This window comes from Canis aureus, chromosome 27 (genome assembly GCF_053574225.1).
Source record: "Canis aureus isolate CA01 chromosome 27, VMU_Caureus_v.1.0, whole genome shotgun sequence".
Lineage (NCBI taxonomy): Eukaryota > Metazoa > Chordata > Mammalia > Carnivora > Canidae > Canis > Canis aureus.
Genome location: NC_135637.1, coordinates 8,381,059 through 8,407,995, shown reverse-complemented (window position 1 = coordinate 8,407,995; position 26,937 = coordinate 8,381,059). Strand labels below are relative to the sequence as shown.

At 51.8% G+C, this 26,937-nt stretch overlaps 2 protein-coding genes across 3 annotated transcripts in view; one reads left to right on the top strand and one right to left on the bottom strand.

Moving 5' to 3' along the window:
• The window catches only part of AACS (acetoacetyl-CoA synthetase), a 57,788-nt gene that overhangs the window by 15,613 nt on the left and 15,238 nt on the right, over positions 1-26,937 (top strand). The window contains exons 4-12 of one of the 2 annotated variants that reach the window (XM_077875250.1): positions 630-743; positions 4,005-4,102; positions 10,099-10,213; positions 10,425-10,506; positions 13,250-13,397; positions 18,305-18,385; positions 21,447-21,571; positions 26,421-26,485; positions 26,629-26,751. In XM_077875250.1, the coding sequence (XP_077731376.1) occupies positions 630-743; positions 4,005-4,102; positions 10,099-10,213; positions 10,425-10,506; positions 13,250-13,397; positions 18,305-18,385; positions 21,447-21,571; positions 26,421-26,485; positions 26,629-26,751 (951 nt within the window). The remainder of the gene's footprint in view (positions 1-629; positions 744-4,004; positions 4,103-10,098; positions 10,214-10,424; positions 10,507-13,249; positions 13,398-18,304; positions 18,386-21,446; positions 21,572-26,420; positions 26,486-26,628; positions 26,752-26,937) is intronic. The other variant, XM_077875251.1, reaches the window with a different exon arrangement.
• The window catches only part of LOC144299726 (uncharacterized), a 29,452-nt gene continuing 16,767 nt past the window's right edge, over positions 14,253-26,937 (bottom strand). The window contains exons 3-4 of the mRNA XM_077875252.1: positions 22,090-22,265; positions 14,253-14,948 (exon numbers count right to left, since the gene is read on the bottom strand). Coding sequence (XP_077731378.1) covers positions 14,929-14,948; positions 22,090-22,265 — 196 coding nt within the window. The 3' untranslated portion in view covers positions 14,253-14,928. The remainder of the gene's footprint in view (positions 14,949-22,089; positions 22,266-26,937) is intronic.

Below are 26,937 nucleotides of genomic sequence, written 5' to 3'. Positions count from 1 at the left end.
GATTGTTCTGGCTTGGGAGCCTCTCATAAAGTTGCAGTGAGGATGTTGGCAGGGGCTGCATCATCTGAAGGATCGACCAAGTTGGGCCAATCCACATCCAAGATGGCGTACTCTCATGGCTGTCGGCAGGAGGCCTTAGTTTCTCACTGTGTGGCAGCAGGATCTTCTCGAGTGAGCTAAGTGGAAGCTGCTGTGTCTTCTGTGATCAAGCTCTGAAGTCACTGTCATCTCCCATGTCATATTGGTTACCTGGCTCAGGCTGCTTCAGCGTGGGCAGACCCACACAAGATCAGGAGTGCCATGGGCATGGTTCACTGGGGCTGTTATGGAGGCCACTGGCACACCATCCTTTCCCACTGTTGCCACCTGTTAGGTGGAAATTCGTATCTCACTGTTGTCATGCATGCACGTTTCTTCGATAGTGAGATTGATCATTCTGTTGTCTTAGGCTAACTTCCACACATACACATATACCTTCTCTTCCAAGAAGTTGAGTCAACCCATGTCTGTATGACATTTCTGGGCACGCGTTTCTATACTGCGTTTAAACTGTGCAAGTTTTCCTCCTTGTCTGTGATTCAGAATCTTTCTTTAGGGTTGTCTCTACCGTCTGTCTCTTTTCTCCCCAGGGGAAGGCAAAGAGGAAATTGTGAAGGTGACGTTTGAAGAACTGCGGCAACAAGTGGCTTTGTTTGCAGCAGCAATGCGGAAAATGGGTGTGAAACAAGGAGACCGGGTGGTTGGTAAGTGTTTTTGGTTCTGGTTGTGGCTGGGTGGGGAGGCTGAGGCAGAGTGACTGGCTTGGAGGCAACTTCTGGACAAGATGGCAGATTACATGCAGCCTCGTGGGACTTTAGTGGTCCACACTCCATGGAGGCTTGATGAAGAAGGAAGGTTGTGGTGCAGGGAGAGGGCAGGGCAGTCGGGCAGCAGGGACCGTCTGTGCAAAGGCCCTGAGGCTTTTGGGTGCAGGGTACCTACAGGGGTGACAGGTACAGAGGACTGGGTGTGCAGAGCAGGTGATGTGGCTGGCAAGGACTGTCTGTGAGGAACCAGGGTTGGAGTCCTGAGATGTGAAGGGGAGGCCTGGCTCTTTCTCCCTCCCCAGTCCCTGCCTTCCTTTGTTCTCTCCTAATCTAGGTGGTGAGTCACCATTTCCCACCTAGAACGATTCAGGTTTTCCTTTCCTTTCCTTTCCTTTCCTTTTCCTTTTCCTTTTCCTTTTCCTTTTCCTTTTCCTTTTCCTTTTCCTTTTCCCTTTTCTTTTCTTTACTTTTCTTTTTTCTTTTTTTTTGAAGATTGTATTTATTTATGAGAGACACAGAGGGGGCAGAGACATAGGTACAGGGAGAAGCGGGCTCCCTATAGGGAGCCCGATGTGGGACCTGATCCTAGGACCCCAGGACCACCATCTGAGCCAAAGGCAGACGTTGAACCGCTGAGCCACCCAGGTGCCCCTACAGTTTTCTTTTCACTTAGACTTCTGGAGAAAGTTTAAAGGCTTGAATGTAGGCCTGTTCTCCATTGTAGGGAACTGCAATTAACTTTGATGTGGGTAGGTGTGTCCCCAGGGGCAAGCAGGGGGGCGATAAGAAGACTTATCTTCCACACAGGCCTGTGATCAGGGTGCTAGGCCGCCTCCCCTGCCCTGTGGTGGTGGGACCGGGGCCACAGGGCAAGGGTGGCAGGAGGAGGAGCCGCTGCTCTGCCTCTCCTGGGGGAGCTCACCGCAAGCTGGCATTCAGTGTGTGTTTGCGAAGAGGGCGGCCTTATCGTTTGTAAACTGAGTAAAGGCCTGTACCCGGGTCTCCTCTGATGACAGCTGGGCACGGAGTCCCTGCTCATGTGTTAGTTGACTAGAAGGAACCAGATAGTGAGGGACACACCTAGCTGCCTCCTGTCTTAGCCCTCCCTGGGGTCTTTCTGTGGTTGCTCGTCTCAGCAGGGTCCCTGCTGTCCCATGGCAAACCAACACCACTCTATCCCCACACCATGCTTTGTGTTCTTTTGTTGTCTTTACTGACTGCCAGAAATCTTGGGATTATTTGTGTGCCTACATGCACATCTGTCTGTCCTATCCTGGAGGACAGGTGTTTGTCTTCTGTTTGCAGCTGCATCTTGGAGGGAGGCTGGAGGATCGACATGGAGTGAGCAAATGTTGGTGCAGGGCCCGTGGTCATGGCAGGCATGGTGTGGGCTAAGCCTCGATATTTGGGGTTCTTTCAATTTAATCTACCCTTTCCTAGAAAAGGAATTCAGGAGATCCTTCTTCCAATTTTCATTTTTTATAAAAAATCTCTTTTGAAGCAAATGTTTTCTGAGAGAGGGAGAAGTGGAGAACCGGGTATGTCAGGGCAGATGGCCGAGACTCCCTCTGGGCTGTGTTTTCTTGGGAGATGCCCCGACTCTGCGAAGTCAGGCTAGTGCCCGGTGATCTGCCCTTGTGAGTGTTACAGTGTGGACACTAATGTGACCTGACCATAGTTCCAGGATGGGGGCTGTGTTTCCTTGAAGAGGGTGAGAGGGAGTGACTCCCCAGGCGGAGAGGACATGGGGAGATGCTCGAGGGGCTTCAGAGACTGCACTGGGGTTGTGAAAGGGGGGCTTCTCTTTTCTGTGATGTGCTCATCTCCTGGTCCTCTGTCCGTGTCCACCAAGTGTGGGTGTGCAGCCTCCTGGGACGGGGTCCTGTCCTGCCTCAGGGACACTGCAATTTACACAGTAAGCTCAGCTGACATCCATGGGCCTGTTGGTGCCAGGCACTGGGTGCAGCCCTGGGCTGAGCCCTGCCCTCGTGGACACTCCTGACTCAGCAGGGAGATACGGCCAACCTGAAGGAATGGAAGTCCTGAGCGCTGTGGTCAAGAGGCACCTGAGAGCAGCAGGGAGGGAAGCAAGGGTGAGAGCTGCGCTCAGGGCCCTGGGGCTGTGGAGTTTCTGTGGCCACTGGGGGAGCTAGGTGGGGGAGCACTGGGCCATGGCCCCCTGTGCCCCGATGCCTTGTGCCTGCTCCTTTCCTCTGAAACATTTAGGATGATCTATGTAATTGACCGCAGTCTCTCTGGCCACAAAGACTCCCTGCGTCTCTTGTCAGAAAAGCCCACCCTCTTGCCAGATGGAGGGTCTGTGGTGCTTCTCTGCCCCTTACAGGCTTTTTTAGGTCTTGTGACTGATTGCCCTGCTCATAGTCTTCATTCCCCTACTGCCTCTCCTTTGCGCCTGCATCTGTCCACCTCTTTCCATCTGTCCACCTGTCTTTCCATCCATCCATCCATCCATCTTCCAGCCAGCCAGCTCACCAACATCTCAGGGCCTTGATATGCAGGGCATAGTAAAAGGCATTTGGTAAAGCAAATAACAAAACAGGCAAAGGCCCTGCCCTCACGTGAGAACCAGATATGAAATTGCCAATTATGATTAGTAGATGTAGGTGATTATTAAGGTTAATTTGGTCAGGAGAAATAGAGTATGCTTTGTGGGGACTGGCCAGAGAACCTGAGTTTATCAGGTGGCCTTGGAGAAGGTGTCTCTGGGAAAGTTTCATTTGTATTGAGAGTTGAATGATGAGTTTGCAGTCAGGTAGGCAAGTGTGTGGAAGCATGTTCAGGCACAGTAGACAGCCTGTGCAAAGGCCCTGGGGCAGGGGATGCTTAGAACAACTGGAGAACTGGAAGAAGGCTGTTGTTACGGAGCTCAGAGTGGGAGGTGGAACAGAGAGAGAGAGGAGGCTGGGGCCGGATCCTATAAGGGCTGCAGGGATCACTCTGGTTGGAGTGGGTCAGAGGGGGTGACAGTAGGACGTGGATAGGCTGGCAGTAAGTGGAGGGACCTTCTGAGTGGGAGATGTCAAGGCATCGGGGTGAGGTGGGGCTGGTCATGCTCCTTGGACCGGCCAGAGCCAGCCCCTCTCCCCACTCCTGCCCTGGCTGTCAGTAGAACCTTTTAGAAGTCCATCGCATCCAACATACCCCAAATCCAAGCCTTTCTCCCTGGACTGATTACAGGTTATTTACCCAACGGTGTGCATGCCGTGGAGGCCATGCTGGCTGCGGCGAGCATCGGTGCCGTCTGGAGTTCCACATCCCCAGACTTTGGTGTGAACGTAAGTAGGGGTCCCCACTGAGGGGCCAACGTGGGTGGGTGGCCACTGCAGTGGAAACATTCCCGTGTGATTTCCGCCAGGGCAGGCTCTGCCACCTGACGTCTTGGGTAGGGGTGTGGACAGCTGTGGTGCAGGATTGGCAGGGCTGGAGGGAGACATTGTCATGATGGCCTCCCACCTCACCAGCCAGTGACATGAGAATGATGGGAGAGAAGGAGCCAGAGGAGCTGAGTCTTGTTTTTATTTTTTTTATTTTATTTTTATTTTTATTTTTTTTTTAATTTTTATTTATTTATGATAGTCACACAGAGAGAGAGAGAGAGGCAGAGACATAGGCAGAGGGAGAAGCAGGCTCCATGCACAGGGAGCCTGATGTGGGATTCGATCCCGGGTCTCCAGGATCGCGCCCTGGGCCAAAGGCAGGCGCTAAACCGCTGCGCCACCCAGGGATCCCTGCGTCTTGTTTTTAAATCTAAAGACAAATGAATCCTTTTTCTTTCTACTGTTACTAATGTTTTGTCCATGTGTAGGGACTGCGTGAGCGTGTGTTCAAGTGACAGATGGCACGTGGAGATCTAGCTGGAGGTGCTTGGTCATCTCTCCTTGGATCTGTGACCACAGGAGATTTTCTCATGTTTGTATTCTTTAGATGGTCATCTGGCCTTGTTCACAGAAGTTCCCCTGAGGCCTCTGTGCACTTGAGTCCATTTCTGATCTCTTACTTTGGATCTGTGCTGTGTGTGGGAGGAGGGCAGGTCCAAGGGGACCTAGGACCTGGGGTGCAGCCAGCTGCTGAGTGACCCAGGTGGGGGCAGGAAGCATGTGCTCAACCCCAGTGTGCAAGACAAAGAAGCAGCCAAACAGGAGTTCCCTGGGGCCAGGGACCTTTCATGATTGCGGAGCCTTGGGGAGGCAGGGCCCTTGGGAGCCTCAAGGACAGATCCCTTAAAGGGTACAGTGGGCGTCCATGACCCTGTCCACTCTTCCTGGCACGGCCCCTGCTCCGGGCACTGGACAGCGCAGCCCAGCGGCTGAAGGTTGGCCAGGCCTTGCTGATGGTGCACCCCTGGGTGAACTGTTTCTCTTCACGTATGAAATAGGGGCCATGGGAAGAGAGAGGGCCACGAGATGAGCATGGGAGGCTCAGGCCTGTGGTTGGCACCCCTCGGCTGCAGGCTCGGCCACTAGCGATGTTGGGGCTCAGTGGTTTGTGGTTAGTGTGTGTCTCGGCTGCAGGGTAGGTTTCTGTGTATGAGCTTGAAGCTCACATTTACCTTGAGGCTTGCTGTTCTGGTGAAGGTGGTCTAGGTATGTCTCATTTCCCCCACACCATGCAAAGGAGGGACAGACATGCTTCTCTGGCACAGGGGCCTGGAGAAGTGATGTGATTGGCTGAGTCTAGGGTGAGGGCTCTGCTAAGTTCAGGGAGGAGTGGCTGCCCTAGACCTCACTGCTTGGCCATGGTTTTTCTCCTGGGGCTTTCCCCTGGCTATGCCTGGTTGTCCCATTGAGGACCTCTCTGGATCAGCAAGGACTGCTCCGAGGTGGGAACTCTCCATGTGGCCTGCCCAGTACCCCAGGCTCTCAGCAAGGCCGGGTGAGCTGTTGGGGCCAGCGGCATCCTCACAGGAGGGTCCCAGGAGGCTGGGGCTGGGATCCTGGGCACTGTTAACCTCAGATCCTCATCAGCCTTTTGGCTGTGTTGCTCAGAAGCAGGGCTGGGAGCACAGTGTGGTGTGGTGGTTCCTGCCTGGGTTCAGGTCTGGCTTTATTGCTTCCTGGCTGTGTCCTCAATACATGCTATGGGGAGCCAGTAAGGACCACAGGATTAATGCTTGTGTTCAGTTGGTGGCAGCACTGGACACACCCATCAAGGTCAGTATGTGTTAGCCTGTTATCAAAGAGGTGGGTGCTGGGGCGCCTTAGTTGGTTAAGCATCTGCCTTCGGCTCAGGTCATGATCCCTGGGTCCTGGGATGGAGCCCCATATTGGGTTCCCTGCTCAGCGGGGGGTCTACTTCTACCTCTGCCTACCACTCCCCCTGCCTGTGTGTGTGTGTGCACTCTCTCTCTCTGGCAAATAAATAAATAAAATGTTTACTAAAAAAGCCCAAGGGGCACCTGGGTGGCTCAGTGGTTGAGCATCTGCCTTGGGCTCAGGTCATGATCCTGGGGTCCTGGGATCGAGTTCCACATGGGGCTCCCCACAGGGAGCCTGCTTCTCCCTCTGCCTGTGTCTCTGCCTCTCTCTGTGTTTCTCATGAATAAATAAATAAGTCTTAAAAAAAAAAAAAAAAACAACAACCCAATACCCCAAAGAGGGAGTGTTTTTGAGTGACATCAGAGCTTTAGAGCTAGTCACAAAGATGTTGGGAGAGCTATATGTGGACCAGGGGCTGGTCATAACCTTCTAGGGCTGGAATGTGGGCTCTTCACAGAGAACAGAGCTCCTGATTGCCCTGATGGTGTGTTGTGTCTCTGGGTACGGGGTGGAAAGGGGTATGATGAAGGCAGGTGTCCAGCCACCTCCCACTTGGCTGCTGTCGTGGGTCATTGTCCTGTGCAGAGTGTCACCACCAGATGCCTCTCCAGGCTGCTCTGCAGATGCTGGTGTGCACTAGATGGCAGCGTGGCTCCACTCTCTCCACAGCCTTAAGAATGCTGGGTCCTGGGGAATCCTTCTTGCCTGATGGCCTGAGCCTCAGGAGAGCGCTTCTCGTGGTCAGGAAATGACAGGGCCAGACACCTTTCCACTAAGATGCTTCACTCTGGGAAACTTCTTTGTTTACCTTTGAGTTGGTAGCTTTTTCAAAAACATTCAGGGAGTCCAGCCTCTGACATTCACACATCTGAGAGCTGCGCCTGCACACTCAGAACGTTTTCAGATCGTGGTATGCATGCACATAAATAGAGCAGCTGTCCCTGCCCTGGCTGGCTGTCCACATGAGTCTACACAGGCTGCTGGTGTCAACGCCTGATCGGTGGCCCAGCACTCTATTCAGGTCAGATGTACCATCACAGGTGTGCCTGTCTCACTGCAGCGTGAAGGCGGCGGTGGCCGAGCGGCTCTCCTGGACTGGCCAACAGCTGGTTTTAGATGCTCAGAGATCTTTTTTTTTTTTTTTTTAAAGATTTATTTATTTATTCATTCAGAGAGAGCGAAGAGAGAGGCAGAGACACAGGCAGAGGGAGAAGCAGGCGCCATGCAGGAAGCCCGATGTGGGACTCGATCCTGGGTCTCCAGGATCATACCCCGGGCTGCAGGTGGCGCCAAACCGCTGCGCCACCGGGGCTGCCCTAGATGCTCAGAGATCTTGACTTGTGCTTCATCAGCCAGGACAGCCTCCACCTGGGGCCTCTGAGTTTGTGCGTGGCCAGAGCCCAGACCTCTGGTTCTGAAGCACTGTGGTATTTGCTGTGGGTTGGCTGTCACCATGGCTGAGAGCTCTGTGATATCTGAGTCCCAGCCCCTGGTGGGCTGTGTCCTTTCATCCTGGGTTTGTTGTCACCTTGCATAGAGGAGAGCAGGACAGGTGCTAGATGTTTTGTAGATGTTTCTGCTGCCTTCCAGGCTCTCCCAGTCCAGCTCTGGGCAACCCCTCCCAATCCAGGGCTGTCCTGTTGGCCTTTCCCTTCCCTGAGCATTGCCAGTGGTGCCCTCTGCCTGGGAACAGCCTCTCCCCTCCCGCCCAGCGCTGCCCAGGAGAGGTGCCCCCCTGGCGCTCTCTGGGTTGCTCTGGCTGGTGCTTCCCTCTTCCTCCTGCTGCTTTGGTCAGCAGAGGATCCAGCCCTGTTTTCTTCTGCCCTCTGGTTTCCTGTCCCGTGGGCTGGTCTTCCCAAGTGGTCACAGCACCACCAGTTAAGTGTACCAGCCTGTAGCCCCAGCTCCACCCCTGGCTGCTTGTGGATGCTGGGCATGTTACTCACCCTGGCAGTACTGCCTCGAGCATGTGGAGTATATATTACTGCCCTGCCCCAGGGGTTGTGCAGGCCAAATGTGGGGAGGCCTATAGCAAGCCTGAGTGGGGCCTAGCACACAGCACTCAGTACCTGTTCCGGGATTTTTATTGGCAAAAATTTCTTTCCCAGATAAACCAGCAGCTCTCAGCCCATCTTGGAATCCTGAGCTTTAAGAGTACAATTTATTTTGCCGTATTGAGTTTGTACATCACCGCTGTGACTTTTTTCAGCCTCATGGTTGTCCTGGTGATTCTCACGAATCTTCAGTGTAGCTCTTCCCATCACATGCATGGACGAGCTGCCCAGTCTTTATGCCTCTCCCTTTTGCTTCCCACCTCCCTGTGGTGTCGAAGACTGGGATTTTCTTAGGAAATCGTGGCTTCACAGCTTGTGTTCTTAGAGTAATCTGAGTGTTGATTATAAACCGCTGGCCTTGGACCGATGTACAAGGGAATGGAAGGGCCATTCTGGGTGGTGCCTTCTCAGGTGTTGTGTTTGCTTTTTAAAAGATTTTTTTTATTTATTTGAGAGAGAGAGTGAGAGATCATAATAAGCCAGGTGGTGGGAAGCAGAGGGAGAGGAAGAAGCAGATGACTCCCTGCCGAGCAGGGAGCCAGATGTGGGCTGGATCCCAGGACCCTGAGATCATGACCTGAGCCCAAGGCAGATGCTTAACTGGCTGAGGCCCCCAGGTATCCCCAGGTGCCATGTTTGTGGATGAAGAGGGCTCCACCCAGGTCTGAACTTCAGGGAGACCTGACTGGGAGTGCTTTTACCTGTCACCCCTGGGAGAACACTCAGGTTGTATTGAGCATGTCAGTGGGAGGCTACACCTGTCAGTTCGCATCAGTTCATGTCAGTTCCAGAAGCAAACTGTTACCTGCATGGGAGGCATGGCTTCTTTCAGAGAGAGAGGTGTGCTTGGCAGGATGGCAAATTCCACGTGTGGTATAAACAGACAGTGTGGTGAGCCTGCCTTTTATTTTTATTTATTTTTTAAAAGATTTATTTATTTGAGAGACAGCATGTGAGCATTCACGTGTGTGCATGGGAGGAGAAGCAGAGAGAGAAGGAGAGAGGAAATCTCAAGCAGACTCCCGGCTGAACATAGAGCCTGACATGACCCATACGATCACAACCTGAGCTGAAATCATGAGTCGGATGCTTAACTGCCTGAGCCTCCCCAGGCGCCCTGAGCCTGCCTTTAAGTGGAGGCTGTTTACTAGCATACATGTTTATAGGGCTGTGCGTTTCATTGGGAAAAAGTACCATTTGGAGGATTCACGTACCTCTTTAATTGAGGATTAGAAGAGAACCAAAATATGGAAGTGTTTTTGCGGTGCTGTATAGTATTGTGAGTGGTTTATTTTGGAATAGGAATTAAGTGGGTGATGGTTTGGTCAGAGTTTAATTTGTCCCCAGGTTCTTTTTTTTTTTTTAATTTTTAAAAAATTTTTATTTATTTATGATAGAGAGAGAGAGAGAGAGGCAGAGACATAGGCAGAGGGAGAAGCAGGCTCCATGCACCGGGAGCCCGACGTGGCATTCGATCCCGGGTCTCCAAGATCGCGCCCTGGGCCAAAGGCAGGCGCTAAACCGCTGCGCCACCCAGGGTTCCCTGTCCCCAGGTTCTTGGAGTTAGACCCCTCTCCTTCTTTTTGAAAGGCAAGTCTTTTATCTCATGTGCTAGAGAGATATGTTCGGGGCTCTTTCTACAGAGTGGGGGTTCTTTCTGGTAGTGTCAAGACTCACTTCACAATTTCCCCATCTTACTAACTTGCACTTTGCTATTTCAGTGTCTATTTGTAAGTCCTTTGGTATTTCCTTATGTTGATGTTTTCCTTGAAGTGATGTTTACTTCTCAGGTGCAAGTCATGGTTTGCTTGGCTTTCTTTAGTGGCCGCAGGTGACAGGGACACAGGAATGAAGCTAGTGTGTCGGTAATGAGTCTCCTTTCCCTCGAAGCAGACCCTTTGGCTGCTGCGGGGTTTTGCCTCTTGCATGACTGATGCGACAACCCTTTCCTTCCACTCACAGGGTGTTCTGGACCGCTTCTCTCAGATTCAGCCTAAGCTCATCTTTTCCGTGGAGGCCGTCGTGTACAACAGCAAAGAGTACAGCCACATGGATAAGCTGCAACAGGTGGTGAAAGGTGTGTGGCTCTCCTGGGTCTGAGCTGGTACAGCAGGGGGCAGGATGTTTGGGTGAGGGGTGCCCAGGAGCCCCAGGGTCACAAGGGCCCCTGAACCGCAAGCAACAGAGCCCTGTAAAGCCCCTCCTTCGGTTGTGTTAGATTTGTAAAAAATACAACCACTAAGTATGTTGTGTCCTATAAGCCTGTGTTCCTCCTCCCCTCTCTTCAGGACTTCCTGACTTGAAAAAAGTGGTGCTGATTCCTTACATTTCCTCGAAAGAGAAGATAGACATTTCCAAAATTCCGAATAGGTAAGCCAGCCACATGCTGACTGTTGGTTCCATGCAGAACCCACCAGAAGTCCCGCTTGGTAGTTGATTCTGAGAATCCTTTTCACTGGAGCTGTAGTGTTTTAGAGGCGTAGGAGGTTTTGGTTAAAAACCACACTTTGTAATTGGCCATCTGAGGCCCCAGAGGGAATCCTCCGAGGCCACTCAGAGACTTAGTGGGCAGAACAGAGAGAGTGCCCCAGGAATACTCTGTCAGTCTCTCTGCTGTCCCTTTCAAGTGTCAGGTCAAGCCTAGCTCCCTGATGGAATAGAATTAACATTTGCTGCTGTGTGTGCATGCATGTGTGGTGCATGTATATGCATGTATATGTGTATGCATGAATATGCACATGTAAATACGCTCACATGTGTATATGTATTTCTCTCTTAGGACTTTTTTTTTGTCCTCACTGCTAATAGTAGCTTTCTCTGTTTTTCTGACATTTGTAAGTTGGTACATCACATGCCTTAAGTACCAAAGAGAATTATGAATGATTTATTTTGGAATAGGAATCAAGGATGTGTGGGTTATGGTTTGGTCAAAGCTGAATCTGTCCCCAAATTCTTGGAGTTATACCCCTCTCTTTTTTCTTGAAACAGTCATTGAAGGAGAGTTCTTTTTTTTTTTTTTTTAATTTTTTTCTTTTTAAATTTATTTATTCATGATAGTCACACGGAGAAAGAGAGAGAGGCAGAGACACAGGCAGAGGGAGAAGCAGGCTCCAAGCACCGGGAGCCCAATGTGGGATTCGATCCCGGGTCTCCAGGATCGTGCCCTGGGCCAAAGGCAGGCGCCAAACCGCTGCGCCACCCAGGGATCCCTGAAGGAGTGTTCTGAGGTCAGTTGTGTTTACCTGTGAGGGTTGTCCGTTAGACCGTGGGAACCCTGCCAACCTTGATAAATTACAGCCAGATGACAAGCCCTGGTCCCAGTTCACACCATGAACATGGCTCCCCTGCTTTTCTGTTGGGGGCCATAGCACACACAGGCCAGGGGCCCCACAGTGGCCCAGCTTTCATCCTTCTGAATGTGTTCATTAGCAATTGATGTGAAATTAGAGCATCCTATAGAATCATGTTAGCCACTTCATTTAGCTTGATACAATGCAAAAATCTCCCTCTAGCCCGCTCTAGGAATTAGGCCTCCACTGCTCTTCGTCCTATGATTACTGGATGCTATGGATAAACTATGGCTTGGAGACCTGGGGTGGGCATGGGGCTGCCCTTTGGGATTTTCATTTTTAGAAGAGCAACAAGAGTAATTGCTATTTACTGTGATTTATAGGCCGTTTGGAAGAAAAGGTTTTTCTCTGTGTGAAGCATCCGATTAGATTGGGCACTTTGTGTAAATGAGATTCGAATGGGAGATGGAGGTGGAACAGGGCTTTTGTTTGCCAGAAGGTTCCACAGGGAATAATTTTCCTGACACTCTGGAGCAGAAGGCTTTGTTTGTTTACTTCTTGGAGTCAGATTATTCTGGACGCCCTTTATAAACCTCTGTGCCTCCTTCACAGGACCTCTTATCCTTAAGAGGCCTTCCCACGCACAACAGCACAGTTTTTCCCTTTTGTACGTGTGCGTGTGTTCCAGAGTAATTATCCTCAGCAGATTGATGCAGAGTTTAACTCATTCTTCCCCTTCCACAGAAGAGAGAAAGTTCCATTTGTCAAAACAGCAGGTTATTACCCCCCACCCCCCCCTTTTAAGCCAGTGGAGAGAGAGGGCCAGGATCCAGGTTCCTGCTCATCTCTACATAGGAAAAGAACCTCCCCCAGGATGGTTTGTGGCTTCAGCTGCCCTGTTTGTGCTCAGAAAACAAATGTGTTCTTCATTGGCTGGTTTTGGCCACATGGATTCGTGCTTTATGTCCGGTTTGGGGGCAGATTTCTTAGGTAGTAGTCAGCAGCCAGGCTTGGGGATCCCTGGGTGGCTCAGCAGTTTAGCACCTGCCTTCGGCCCAGGGCGTGATCCTGGAGTGCCAGGATCGAGTTCCACATCGGGCTCCCTGCATGGAGCCTGCTTCTCCCTCTGCCTGTGTCTCTGCCTCTCTCTCTGTGTGTCTTTCATGAATAAATAAATAAAATCTTAAAAAACAAACAAACAAAAACCCCCAGCCAGGCTTAATTTTGTGTCTGGACAGAGATTTGTACCTGGCTGTTGTCCTCAGGAGTAGTATTCAATGACACGTGATGCATACATTTGCCTGGAAGCATCTCTGTTGTAGAAGCTGCAGTCTTTGGATCTTGGCCCCACCTACTTGTTCCGACCTTCAGTGGTTCAGAAGCTCAGGATTCTGGTCCCTCCCTTCCCTCCCTGCTCCTCACTGAGGCAGCACAGATGTGTGTTAGATTCACAACCTCCTTAACCCAAGTTTGCGTACAAACTGGGGATGTGTTAATTCTAAGTGATCCTTCTGCACAGTGCTTGTGAAAGCACTCGAAAGATTCTCAGAAGAGACAGTCCTTGGCCCTGCCGGCATGCTAATAAAGCAACTCGATATTTTCACTCATTCAGTTAGTTTCCCTTCAGCATGAATTTGAATTTGTAAGATTTGACTTCTCTCCTTCCTCCTGGAAAGTTTCCAAACCAGGTTTGTTTCCCCTTGAAATCCTACAAGGTAGCCTTAGAGGGCAGTGAGCGGCCACATCTAGCCTGGGAAGACTCAGCAGATGCACCTGAGCATTCTGTTACATTCACTGTTTGTTTCTGTATGTTTTGCCCCCAGTGTGTTTCTGGATGATTTCCTTGCAACCAGGAAAGGCGAGCAGGCCCCACAGCTGGAGTTCGAGCAGCTGCCCTTCAGCCACCCACTCTTCATCATGTTTTCGTCGGGCACCACCGGAGCGCCTAAGTGCATGGTGCATTCCGCTGGGGTACGTTCCTCCACAGTTTGCTCCCCTGGGGTCTCCGAGCTGCTGAAAGTAGCCACCGAGTCTGCACCCCAGACCACCATCCCAGCCAGACTGCACCCCCTCCCCCAGAGACTCTATCTCGAAGCTCCTCTTCAGGTGGGGGTAGTGTGGGGATGTGAGTCTGAGCCCAGGTCCTGGGAGCTGCTGTGGGTGTCTGTTGCTGCTGTGACGGGTACAGAGGCTGCGTGGTGCCTCCAAGGCGGGGTGTGCATTGGGTAAGCCCGTGACTTTCACACTGTGGCTGTGACGCCCTAGGTGCTTGTAAATGTGGTGGGTGGGCCCTGCCAGCACCTGTGAGCACATCGAGGGTTATGAGAGGTGCTGGTGGTGGTGCATGAGGCTGTCGTGTTAGCAGCATGTGTGTGGATGTGTGTGTGTGCTCCATGGCATGGTCAGACAGAGCTGCCTGTGGACTGTGGTCAGATGCTGTGACAGCTGCTGGGTCATGTTGGAAAATGCAGGTAGCTGAGAGAAGCTCACCATGCCGCAGTATTCGGCTGGGCCGTCGTCACCGAGCACCATGGGCTGGCAGCTTCAGCAAGAGAGATGTGCCTCTTATGGGGCCGGGGGTGGAAGTCTGAGACCAGGGGGTCCAGGGTTGGGTGCTTCTGAAGCCTCTCTCCCAGGCCTGTAGACGGCTGCCTTCTCCCTGTGCCCTCACTTGATCTTCCGTCTGTGTACATTCCTGGGGGCTCGCATTTTGCCCCAATTTCCTCTTGTAAGCTCATCAGTCAGATTGCATTAGGACCCGCCCTTGTGGTCTCTCTGACTTTATCACCTCTTTAAATGGAGTCACATTCTATGGTCCTGGGCTTCAGGGCTTCAGCATATGAGTTCGGGGACCCCCAGTTTGGCCCACGACATGTACTCATTTTCCTGTGAATTTCATTAGAAGTCCAGCTTTATTGAAACACCTGAAATGAAGCATGAGATTTTATCTGTACCAATTAGTGACTTTAACCTTTTATTCTTGGAACAATCGCAAACCTTTAGGAAAGCTGCAGGAGCAGCATGATGGGCTCCACAGGCAGGCACATCAGCTAGACTCTGCCACCCTTAACATTATCAGCATCCCTTCCTAACATTTTCTGCAAAGACTCTTCTGCTTGGCTTCTGTCTCCGTGTGGTACACATGTTGTTCTGCTTTTCGCTGAAAACCCCTTAAGAGTGAGTTGAGAGTCGGCCCTTCACCTGGATACTTCAGCACATGTCTCCTGGGAACGAGAATGCTCCCCCATACGCCCTTCGTGTGGTTGTCATGTTCAGGAAGGTCAGCATTGATGTGATACTGTTACCTGATGTGTGGCCCCGTTCACACGCTTCTACCTTCCCCACAATACCCCACACAGCAGCCTGCTTCCACGCTTCCCTGTGTCCTCACTCTGGAGCTGCTCCTCACTCCCCCTTCGCCTTTTGCGACGTTGGCATCTTGGGAGTTCAGTTGCTAGTCTTGCAGAATGGCTCTCTGGATTCGTTGGGTGCTTCCTCCTGGTTAGATCTGGGTGACACCGTCTGGAAGTGATGCAAAAACATTTCTCAGCACATCACATCAGGAGGCACCTGATACCCATTTATTTTATACTTGTCATCTAAGCATGTCGCTTCTCAGAGATACAGTTCCTAGGGCATTTGGTGCTTTTCTCGGACCACAGTCCCTCCTGGCCTCATGCCATCCTATCCTGCTCCTGGCTTTGATGGGAAAGCTTCCTTCTGACTCCGGTGCAATGTCCTGGGCAGGTTTCGGAGCCAGCATCCTCCTGCTGGTCTGTGCCCATGGTGCTCCTTCCAGATGCCCTGCCCAGGCTCTGCCACTCTCTATACCCGCTTTCCAGCTTTCTCTCTCACTTGGCTGAGCCTGGAGGGAGGAGAAGAACCCCGTAGTCTCGGGGTCAGACGTTGTCATAGCCTTCTCTTCTCCCCTGGCTCTGAAGAAGGGGGATTATCCCAGAGGAGAAAGCTCCTGTTCACAAACCGCTTTCTAGCTATCGCTTGATGGGATGGCGGCATTTGAAAATCAAATATAGAATTTCTCTTATTCTAGTTCATTTAGCTTTTACAGATGTTCCCTATGCCTGGAAGCACTCTGAATCCCTTCCACAAAAGGGGGACATTTCCATTTGAATCATTTTAGAGCCTTATAGAGCTTTCACAGAGTGTTTCCATCTGAATGGGGAAAGGAGCTAGCTAGCGAGGCTCCATTATTACCTGGATTTGGATTTGCTGAAGGCCTGATCTCAGATGGTGACACGGAGCTGCCAGATACACCAGGAACCTGTGGGTGACTTCTCAGGGCCAGGTGGAAGGGAGGGGGACTTCAGGGTGCCTATAAGTAACACTGGCCAAACCCAGTTGAGTTGCCTTTTTTGTAGGAGTGAGTTGACCTTGTTCAAACCATCCTGTTTTATTAAATCAAGTCGGGTGTGTTCAGAGTCTAAGATGTCATTTACTGTGGTTACTGGAATAACATTCTCCTTGGAGAGGGGAGCTCTGGTCTGCTTGGTCGCAGGCCTGTTATCGAGCTCAAGAGAGGAGCATTTTTAGAAACCTTGTAGACAAGGGTGGGGTATGTGTGGCAAAACAACAGACATTTTAGGAAAAACTGAAATGTCTAACTGCACTTTTATTTTTAGTGCTTTTTGCATAGTGAATGTCACTTTTAGGAGAGGAGCATAAAAATGTATTAGATATAATGTGGCTTGCTCATAAAATCATCATGCCTTGGTATATTTAGAGTATGGAAAAGTCAGGAAAAATCAGACTTATTCTGTCTTCACTAGGCTCTTGCATCTCCAGAGAAGTGACTAAGCATCTTGCCTGTTTTCAAGAGTTACCTCAACAGGAAGCTTAGAGACAGTGGGAAGGGGGAGGCGCGCACAGTCAGGGGACACTGGCTGTCCCCCTGCTTTGCTGTTGGTGGTGTTCCTGGTTTGCGGGCTTGTGTTTTCTGAGTCAACATTAGGTCTCAGAAAGCAGCTTGCCTCTTCTTTCTATGAAATTAAGTTCCTCTTCTTGCTTGAGATGTATGATGTCATGTTGCTCAGACTTCCTTCCTCAGACTCAGCCATAAATACTTAAAAATTAAGGGCAAAACTACTGCTGTGAATTAAGGTTCATTCAGAGAGAGATTCTTGAGAGAGAAGCAAAGCTTGGCTTGTTTTGTGCCGCCTCAGAGGAGGAGGATGAGGCACAGGAGAACAGATGTAGGGTTATAAATAGGCCAGGCTCGAAGCAGACCTCATTGATGAAGATACAGATCTAAACTAAATACCGGATTTTAAGTTTAAAAAAAAAAAAAAAAAGGGAGGGGAATTTGCTGCAGGCTCTTGGCGTCAGGGAGCCCCCAGCCCTTTCAGTGGATTTGGTGTGTGAATGTTTCACTTACTGGAAGAGTTCAAGTGATTGTTATCTCCAAGCCAGTGCTCACCTGCTCCAAGGGAGAGCGCTGTGGTGTGCAACTCTGCATGAAAGCTGGTGACCCCCAGGTTGGTGGCTGTCTCTTACCCCCATGATGTCCATTTCATAAAGCCACCAGCAACCGGCTCCTGGAGACTGCAGGTGGCCTCGGGGATCCTTAGAAAGGTCCTGGTCCCCCCAGAAGCCTTTGTGCTGTGGTCTGCCTTGCCCTTGAGTGGCTGTGATCACTGATGCACATTGCAGTCCTGGCGATGGCCTTGGTTCTGGATGGCCTCTGGAATAGGAGCTCTGGCTCTTGAGTTGGAGAATTTGTTGGGCACGGTTCTTTCCATTGAGCTTTGAAAAGGATCCTCTCCCCCTGCTGGGTTGTTTTTATTTCTCTTGGGTATGAAGAGAAGAGGATGGGTCATAAAGGCTGCTTGTGATACATGGGTCCTTGCTTTAGCCCTGACCATCCCTAACAATGGGGGTCCGTTGCCAACAGCCAGGTGCTCCCATCTGTGGAACAGACTGAAGGATGGTGGCTGGTGCCCTTCAGGGACCTCTGAGGGACAACACCCTGTGGCCTTAGGATCGCATATGAGCTCCACCTAGAGATGGGACGAGAGGCATGTAGTGGCTCATTCAGGGCCCCTTGCTCTGCCTTCCCTGTGGTGCTTGGAGGTGGGTTGCTCCCTCTCATCCCCATAAGCTGCAGACAGGACAAGTTTGGCACAAGGGGCGTAGGTGCTGGAGTATTACAGCTGAAAGTAAAACCCCAGGAAGCTCTCCGTGCACTGATACAGAGCTCCAAGGTATGTTACTTGGGAAAAGCAGAGTGCAGTGCAGTGTGTCCAGTAAGAAAAGCCAGCATAAACGAATGGATGCTGCTGGGCCAGGAGGATACCTGGAAATAGACCTGGGAATAGATGCAGGGCTGCAGGAGAACCGGGGGCAGGGGAGGGGCCAGCACAGTGTAGGCTGCGGAGCACCGGGCTGGGCATGTGCACCTCCTGTGAAATGTTGAAATAGAGAAATAGTGGACCGTGTGAGGGGGCTGGGGGTCTGACTTGGCGTGTGGGCTGAAGGCAGGGTCTTGTGCTCTGTGGCCGGAGGCTGGCAGGGCCCCTCCGCCAGTGCTGCCCTGCCATCCGCCTTCCAGGTCCCCGCGCTGGAGGCACACAGTGTCATGCGCACTCCTGTCCTTTTGCCCCTGGCTTTGACTTTGCCTCTCCAGCCTTCTGGGCCTGGGGTCGGGTCCCGTGGTGCTCCTGAGCTCGCAGGCTGGCTGGAGCTGGTCAGATGCTGCTTCCCCCGTCCCTGACTGTCAGGTCACTTCATGGGACTACTGCTCCTCTGAGGAGTGTGCTTGCAATTCTGCTGCCCCAAGAAGGCAAAGGGAGGTTGGCTTCTCCTCTCCCCAGGCTCTGTGTCTGTGCCATGTGCGCTCACACCGCGTCTCTGCCTCTCCCCAGGGCACCCTCATCCAGCACCTGAAGGAGCACATTCTTCACGGCAACATGAGCAGCAGTGACATCATCCTGTATTACACCACGGTGAGCAGGCTCCTGAGGGCGTTGGGGGGGGGTTCCTCCTGTCCTCTGTGTCCCGCCCATCATTTGCTTTGGTTCCTTTGGGGCCAGTGTGATTGGGTCAAGAGTTTTGTGACAGGGAAATTCTCTTGCATTTAGCCAGGTGGGTCCAGCGGGAGCACACAGGTAAGAGGGGAGCAGGAGGGTCGGCATCAGAGGGAGATGGGCAGAGGGAAGCAGAGGTCAGAGTCACACAGGGTCACGAGCCAAGGGATGTGAGTGGCTTTTTGAAGCTGGGAAGGTCAAGGAAAGAGATTGGTCCTAGAGCTTCCAGAAGGAGTGTGGTCCTGCCAACGACACCTTGATTTTAGACTTTGGACCTCCAGAACTCTCACATAGTGAATTTGTGGTGTTTTAGGTCGCTAAGTTTGTGGCAGTTCATTGGAATGGTAACGGGAAACGTATCCAGGTGGCTCTTCCAATTACTGTGACAGCTGGGGGTCCAGGTGTGGAGGCCAGATTGGGCTGGAGAGAGTCTGTCCTGGACCAGAGCTGCTCGCTACAGTAGGATCAGGCTAGAGAAACCCTGTCCCTGTCCTGGGCATGGGTGTGTGTGCTGGGCTGGTGCTGCCCTCGCAGGAAGAGTTCTCTTTTTTTTTTTTTTTTTTTAAGACTTATTTTATTTTAGAGAGAGAGATCTCACAAGAGTGTGCAAACAGGGGGAAGGGCAGAAGGAGAGGGACAAGCAGACTCCCCACTAAGCACAGAGCCCCATGCAGAACTCAATCCCACAACCCTGAGATCACAGCCTGAGCAACAAGAGTCAGTCAAGTCACTGAATCACCCAGTCACAAAAGGAGTTCTTTTCTGCCCCAAATCCTTGATGGTGTACCTTGAACTGAGCCTGGCCACCTCACTTCTCAGTGAGGTGTTTGTACTAGAATCCTGGAGAGGCTCTGGCATTCCCAGACCAAGGAAGGGGGCCCAGGTGCCCAGGGAAAGCAAACAGAGCATAACAGAAGCCAGCGTCCTCTGGGTCAGATGTCACTGGGACATGGGATGAATGGGGTCCTGCCTCCAGCACATTCCCGTGGTTTTGTGTGGGATGTGCATCATTAAATCAAAGGTTGGATTTGAGCAGTTGGAGATATTCCTGTGCTCGTTGAACTCTGTAAGATGAGCACTTAGGATGAGTTAAAAGAAGGGAAGAAAACTCAAAGTTGGCTTTTTCCAACTGCAACTATTAAGAGGTTTCGGAGTGATTTAGCTCTGTTTCCTGGATGACAATTCTGTGCTGGGTTTTTAAGGAAACAGAATATTGGAGGTGTGTTCCTAGCCTGTGAGGTTAATGGCCAGGGACCTAGCTGTGCCCTAAGGAATGGAGCCCTTGCCATCACAGGATGGGGAGCCTGGGAGTACTTTGCATGTGTGACCGTGTGCAGGCTGCCTCATTGCTTGGTGTGTTCAGCTGAAAATCAAGGGCTGGGGCCTGGTCATTGGGGTTTCCTGGACCCTCCTGATCCCCTCCCCACATGGGCCAGTGGTGCTGGGCACTGCTGGGCTCTGGGCCCTTTTCACGTGGACAGCCTAGCAGTGTTGACAGAGTGTCGTTTTTTGAATTGCAGGGAGGCCCAGGCAGGTACAACGATGTGCAACTCAGCTGACTTCCTGGGACATGTGGTTTAAAAAGACAGGCTTTTGCATTGAGGGGAAGTTCACAATGAGAAGAACTCAGATCTGAGGAGGTTTTCCCAGAGGCGTTTCACTTTTCCCAAAGCATCCTACCCAGGAGGGGTAGGCAGGTGGCCTCTGCTGTGGAGCATGCTGGCGCCCAGCCTTGGGTGGCAGCGGCTGCAGCAACTCTGTGCAGCGCGAGCCAGGCCTGCACCGGGTCACTGACCGGCACCTTTGACTGCTTCCTAGGACAGTGAGTTGGCCCGGCCATCCTGCTGCTTGGGCTGCCTGGCACTGGTTTTTTTTGTTACTAATAATTCCTTAGGAGGGAAGCTCAAGTAGAGATGTTAAAGCCTCCTTAAAAGGCAGCTCAACTACCTTGAGATTTTTGTGCGGCCCCAGAGCTGGAGGTGCTGAGGGGAAGGACAGGTAGCCTTTTGGGGGCCCGCTGGGCTCTTGAGCACGTCACTCAGGCCAGAGGTGCTCTTGTATGGAGGTTCTTAGCTGGGCCACACCAGAGAGCCACTTGGAGTGCTTCCTCATGTAGCACCATGGCCCCTTCGTGGGATCTGCACACAGGGTGCCGGGTGAGGCGTCCTGCTGGTGGGGTGTCCTCTCGGCCATCCTCACCTCCCAAGCAGAGATTCCTGCTGGAGCTTTCATCTAGCTCCCTTGCTCCCTTGCTGTGCCGCTGTGTTGGGTCCACCCTGGAACTGCCCACAAATGCCCCGTGTGGATGGGCATGCTGCTGCCATTGGGTTCTTGAGCAACTTTCTGCCTTAAAGTTTTTCTTAAATAACAAAAAAAAAGCCTAACTTGCATTTGGGAAACATTTTACATGGTACACACATCCTCCCAGTGGTTGGTGGTTCTCACACATGCAGTCTGCGTGTTCCCGTGGCACGTGGTGGTGCCTTCATAGGTCTCCAGTGTGTGCCTGGCCACGCCTTCGTTGGTGTGGAGAGAGTTATGCTGCACATTGTCTGCTGGGCTTGTTTTACACTGAAGCTCGTCCCAGACACTGGTCCCTGTCAGCACAGACCTCGTTCTTGCCAACAGCTGAGGTGTTGTGAAAGTGATGTGGGTTCACAGATTTGGTGTCTGGTGTGCACGGGGTGGGGAGGGGTAGGGGGCGTGTGTGTGTGTGTGTGTGTGTGTGTGTGTGTGTGTGTCTCGTTGCTTTCCATTTCCCATTGTCCCCAGCAATGCTGCCGTGAACATCCTTTGGCCCATCTTAGTGCACATGTGTGCATGGATCTGTACAATAAAGTCTTGGTGTGGAATTGCTGGAGCAAAGCATCGTGCATCTGAGATGGGCAGTGCCTGCCAGCCGTTGGCTCAGTTTCAGGAGGTTTTCTAGGGACATGAGAAGTTGAATGTTGGTTGACATTGCCCCTTCTGTCTGTTCCAGGTCGGCTGGATGATGTGGAACTGGATGGTGTCTGCTCTTGCCACGGGGGCGGCTGTGGTCTTGTACGATGGCTCCCCTCTGGTACCCACACCCAATGTGCTCTGGGACCTGGTTGACAGGATAGGGTAGGTGCTGGAGATGCCACTGCTGTTGATTGCTGTAGCATTGGTGCCTATGGAGTGCTTGGTCCCCCTTGGAGGGTGAGGGAGGATGTTTGGGAGGGCGTGGGAGAGGGTGATGGAGGGCGAGAGGGAGGGGGAGGGAAGGTAAGGGGGAGGGCATGAAGGAGGGCTTGGGAGGTTGAAGTGGCCAGGAAGGGTGGGAAGGGGAAGGTAGTCCTGACAAGGACTCACTGGGCAGATGGGGGCCACCTCCAAGACTGGGAGTGAGTCTGAAACATCAGGGTATCAGGAGAGGAAATGTGATCTTATGTCTATAACGGTGAAGCCTAAGAACTGCTGCAGAAGCCTAGGAGAAAGGGAAACAGGGCCAGTAGGGGTCTGTCTCTTGGGGCTTCTCCAGCTCCAGGGTGAAGGAGAGTGTGAAACAGGCTGTTTGGGGAACAGGGTGGATATGTTTACAAAAGGCAGGGGCAGAGCCCAGCATTGGGGCATTGGCAGGGTCTGGGCTTCCCACCACTGACCTTCTGAGCCCCGTGGTGCGAGGAGAGTCCTTTTGTCAGCTGTCCCGTGGTGTGGCCGACTGTCCCCTGGAGTCTCCTTAAACCCGTGACCAGATTGCTCCAGAAGGCTCCTGTAGATGCTGCATGAGGGTGTCTGAGCCTTCATGTGTTCCATGGTCGGCTGACAAGCAGGAATCCTGAGGAGCAGAGGCAGAATGTGGGGGAGGATCCAGAACCCCTCCCTCTCCCAGTTCTCTCTGGGAGCATCACCGTGGGAAACTGTCAGGGGACTGTTTGATGAATGTTTTCTCTGCTAATGAATAAATCATAATTGGCGGAAGCGTCCTCAGTGCTGCGGCCCGTGGTCAGTGCTGGCCTAATGATGGTGGTTCCAGAAGTGAGACTTGAAGCAGCAGAGCTCTGGGGGCCTGGGAGCAGCCGTGCTCTGAAATGCGCTCATTACTTTGAGTCTGTTCATGGTGGGGAAACAGAAGGAGCCACTAATGTTTTTAAATCCTTGGCCATTAATATTTCAAATATAACTTTGCCTGGCCTGGGTAATATTTAAATCTTGACATTTGGCTCACAATATTGACGAAGAAGGTTATTTCCTAATGAGACTGTTTCCAGCGAAAGGTTAATCAAATCCCTGAGAACTTGGATGACTTCAAGAGCTTTACCCTTAATACCTGTGAGCCAGGCTCCAGGTAGGGACACTTTTGTCTGTGTGTGTGTGTGTGTGTGTGTGTGTTACAGGAAGAGGGATAGAAGATGTGCATTATTGGGGCTCAGTGCTAATGAATGTGAAGGATGAAGGGCTCCAGGAAAACCCAGCTCTGTGTGTGTGTGCACACAAGTATGCAAAAGTGTGTGTGCATGCATAGGCAAGAGTATGTATATCTGCATGTGTGGATGAGTGTGTGTGCAAGTGTGAACAAATGTGAATGTGTGAATATGTGTGAGCAAGAGTGAGTGCATATGTGGTTTACATGCACAAATATGCGTTTGTGTATGTGCACGCATGTGAGTGTGAATGCATGTGTGTAGGTGTATATGTGAATGCGTGAGAATGTATGTACACGTGTAAATGGGTGCATACAAGTGATTGTGTACGTCTACACATGGAGGTTTGTATATGCATGCATGTGAGTGTATGTGTATACATGTAGGTATGTATGAATGTGTATGTGCATGTGACTACGTGTAGGTATGTTTGTGCTTGCATGTGAGTATACGTGTAGGTGCGCCACATGCACATGCATGTGTGCTTGCGTAGTGTGCATGCGTGTGTGTACGTCTAGGTGTGTATGCACATGCTGTGTGTACGTGTAGGTGTGCATGCATGTGTGGATCTGTGCATGTGTAGGTGTGAGGAAGTGTGTATGTGTAGGTGTATATGTGGGTGCGCATGAGTGTGTGTGTGCATCTGTAGGTATGTACGTTCACGTGGAGGTGAGTGCATGTATGTGTGTGAATGAGTGTGTGTGTGCATGCATGCCTGATCATTCACAGGTGTGTTTTCTGGGCTGTTGTGGTCGGCAGGTCCTGAGCCCCTGCCTCCCATCAGCCCCATTGGCTTGTGCCCCAGATGCTGGAGACCATCACAGGGCTCCTCTGGACCTGGCCGGCGGCTTACCTGCCTGGTTCATGGGGGCGGGGGTGGTCTGCAGCCCAGACAGGAGCTGGGAGAACAGGTGCTTGGGAGGCAGGACTTTAGGCCTCAGACACCTGCTCCACTGCCAGCAGCCGCTGAAGGAGTGCAGGTCAGGTGTGGCAGGAGACCCTCATCTGAGCTGTGCTCCCCCTGCTGAAAATTGAAGCTGAGTTATGTACAATCACATAAAATCCTATTTGTCTGTGGCGAGAGGAGTGGCTCTTCCAAGCTGGTGGACAGCAGAGTCCCTGCAGGGCCATTTCAGGGCCTTTGGGTCTTTAAATCATGTCAACTAACATAGGAATGAAATCTTTGCCGATTATTAATGTTGGTCCAAAGACTTACTGACACATTTGATAACTGAGTGTTTACTTTGTAGACACAAACAAGATTCTTTTAAAAGATCAGTTTTCTTTGTCATTTAAAGTATATTTCTGAGCTCTGGGATTCTGTCTTGGGGTATATTCGGGTGAGAGTTGGTGCCAGAACTCTGGGGTCTTCTGTCCAGTTTTGCCAGTACCTGGGCCAGCATCAGAGCCACCTGCAATACCCCGTGTTACCTGTCTCTGGGTGAGAGAGTCTGGGTGGAGCATGGTGAGGGACTGGCAAACTCATCTCACACAGTGCACTTGCTGGACAACCATCTGCCAGGGTCATTTCCACACCCTGCAGGTATTCGCGTGCCCTGCTGGGTCCTGGGTGTGCCCAGTGGTATTGGAGGTGAGCAGGACCCTATCCTTGGGCTAGCATCAGAATGGGGAAGAAGGAGAGAGAAACAAGTGATATTAGTGCCCGGAGGTCAGGGAGATCCCTGAAGGCAAGGGCACTGGGGCTGGGCCTGAGCCGCCCGGCCTGGGGAGGGGACATGAGCGTATTCCAGGCAGAGGGAATGGCGAGCACCTGGGCCCTAAGGTGCCTGAGATAGTGCGTGGGGAGAGACCCTTGTGCTGTGAATGTGAAGAGTGGCTGTGGGGCCAATATGGAGGGTGGGTGCTTTTCTGCATGAAACACAACACTGTTGGAACATTTGAAGCAACATAACCCGGTTCATGTTTTTAAAGTCTAAATCTTGCTCCCATGTAGAGAATGAATTGGGGGGGGGGGGCAGGGACAGATAGGCTGATAGAAGTCTTAGGCTGATAGAAGTCCCCAGGCATGGAATGGGTGGCCTGGGAGGCTCTGTTTGTGAGCTGTCTGTGGGGCACCAGGGCTGACGCTGGCCCAGCTGGGAAGCTGCCTCATGCTTTATACAGTGATCCCCAACTGTACTCCCTACAAATAGGCAGCACTGAGTGCCTCCACAGAGTTCCCGTGCTTCTGTAAACATCTCATGCAAGCCCTGGAGACTGATGGGGAAACCTTTCCATTCTTCAGACAAGTAGGCCTGTGACCCAGGCCTGGTACCTGCTCAGAGTCTCTGTACATTGCCAAGGTCACAGGGATATACCTGAGGCTTGAACACTCTTCAGTTGATTTTGGGGGCCTGGAGGGAGGGGATGAGCAGAATAATGAACATTGTTTTAGTGTGGTTGGTGACTGGAGATCTTGGTGCTGGTGGCTGGGGCGGAGACACTCCACCATCAGAAGGGGATAGCGTCCCTGGTCTTCTGTTAAAATGTAGCTACTCCTGAAGGGGTGGCACCTTAGTCCTTGGGGATGATCTTGAATTTGTGAAGCAGATTGCCTGAATTAATGCAGTAAACACGGGGGATGTGGGAAGGTTGTATACACCTCCCCTAAAGCCTCCCCATCCCCAAACAGCCACCTCTAGGGCACAGTGACCTAGGAAGTGCCTGAGGTCTTGGGGGAGGTGCTTACTGGTGGCAGGGTGGTGGTGAAGAGAGGGGTGCCAAGGGGGACGGGAATGACAGCAGCCTTAAGGGGTATGCCCAACCCAAATCACCCCGTGCCCTGAAGCCCTGTGCCTCCTGGCATCAGATAGGTGTGGCTATCTCCCTAGAGGGAGATGCCACCCAAGAGCGAGGGGATGAGGTTTTTGCTGCCTAGAGGGACACAGAGGGACCTTGACTCTGCAACCTCCTTTGGGCCCGCAGAGAAGACATTAGTTAAGACATTTTATATGCTGGGGGCTGCCTCTCTGGGAGAACAGCTGAGGAGGGGTAGACTGCTGAATAGCACGTTCCCCTGGAGATACAGTCCTGTGTGCTCAGCACGTGTGCCGTTCTGTGTGTGCAGACATGAGAGAGAAGCACCGTGGACTTTAAACGTTTGAAACGAGAAAAGCTGCAGGTTTGCTAAGTGTCACAGAAATGTGGGGGATAGGGCATCCAGGAGGCTGACGACCCCTGCTCTGCCAGAAGCTCCTGTGGCCTGCTCCAGCCCCGCAGAAGGGAATGTTGAGGCTAGAGCTTAAGGGCTCTTGATTTTATGGCCTCCTTTGGTCCAGAAAGGGAATATATCCTGCATTTGGTAAGATTGTGGGGTACCGTGCAAGTCATCGTCTCCCACGGAGCCAGAGTTCTGGGTGTGTTGGGGTCGGTGTGCAGACCTGTCCCTGCTGTACCCCACAGTAAACACAGGTGTTTACTGAACAGAAAGTATTGATTCAGCCCAGAAGAATGGTGGGTCTTGGATTTTGCAGACTTGCCAGAAACGAGTCACTAATTTTAGAAAGCTCTGGAGCAGGGAATATGCAGGAGCCTTGAGAGTTTGTTTTCCTTCCCTCCTGTGCTCCTAGCATCACCATCCTTGGAACGGGTGCCAAGTGGCTGGCTGTCCTTGAAGAGAAAAACATGAAGCCAGGTAAGTGTGCCTGTCAGAACGCCTGGCCTACTTCCTATCTTGCCAGCCAAGGAATCCATAGCTTCTGTCACCTAAGTCCTGCACACAGGCCACACTAAAGGTGTCAGATTTAGTTTTAATCTTTCTGTGATTCTTTGCCCTAGCGGAAACCCACAGTCTCCAGACGCTTCATACGATCCTGTCCACCGGCTCCCCCCTGAAAGCCCAAAGCTATGACTACGTCTACAAGTGCATCAAGAGCAGTGTCCTCCTCGGCTCCATCTCAGGTGCGGCCTGCGCCATGGACAGGAGTTTCTGGTGCAATCAGAGGAAGTGGGGCTTGACCAGGCTGGCCCCTGTAAGCGGGCCCAGCCTCTGATCCAGCAGGTCCACTGCCTTGAAATTGTCCCCAGTAAATATCAGGGTACACATCTATGCATGATTGGCTCTCCTCGTTCACGAGAGTTGAGTTC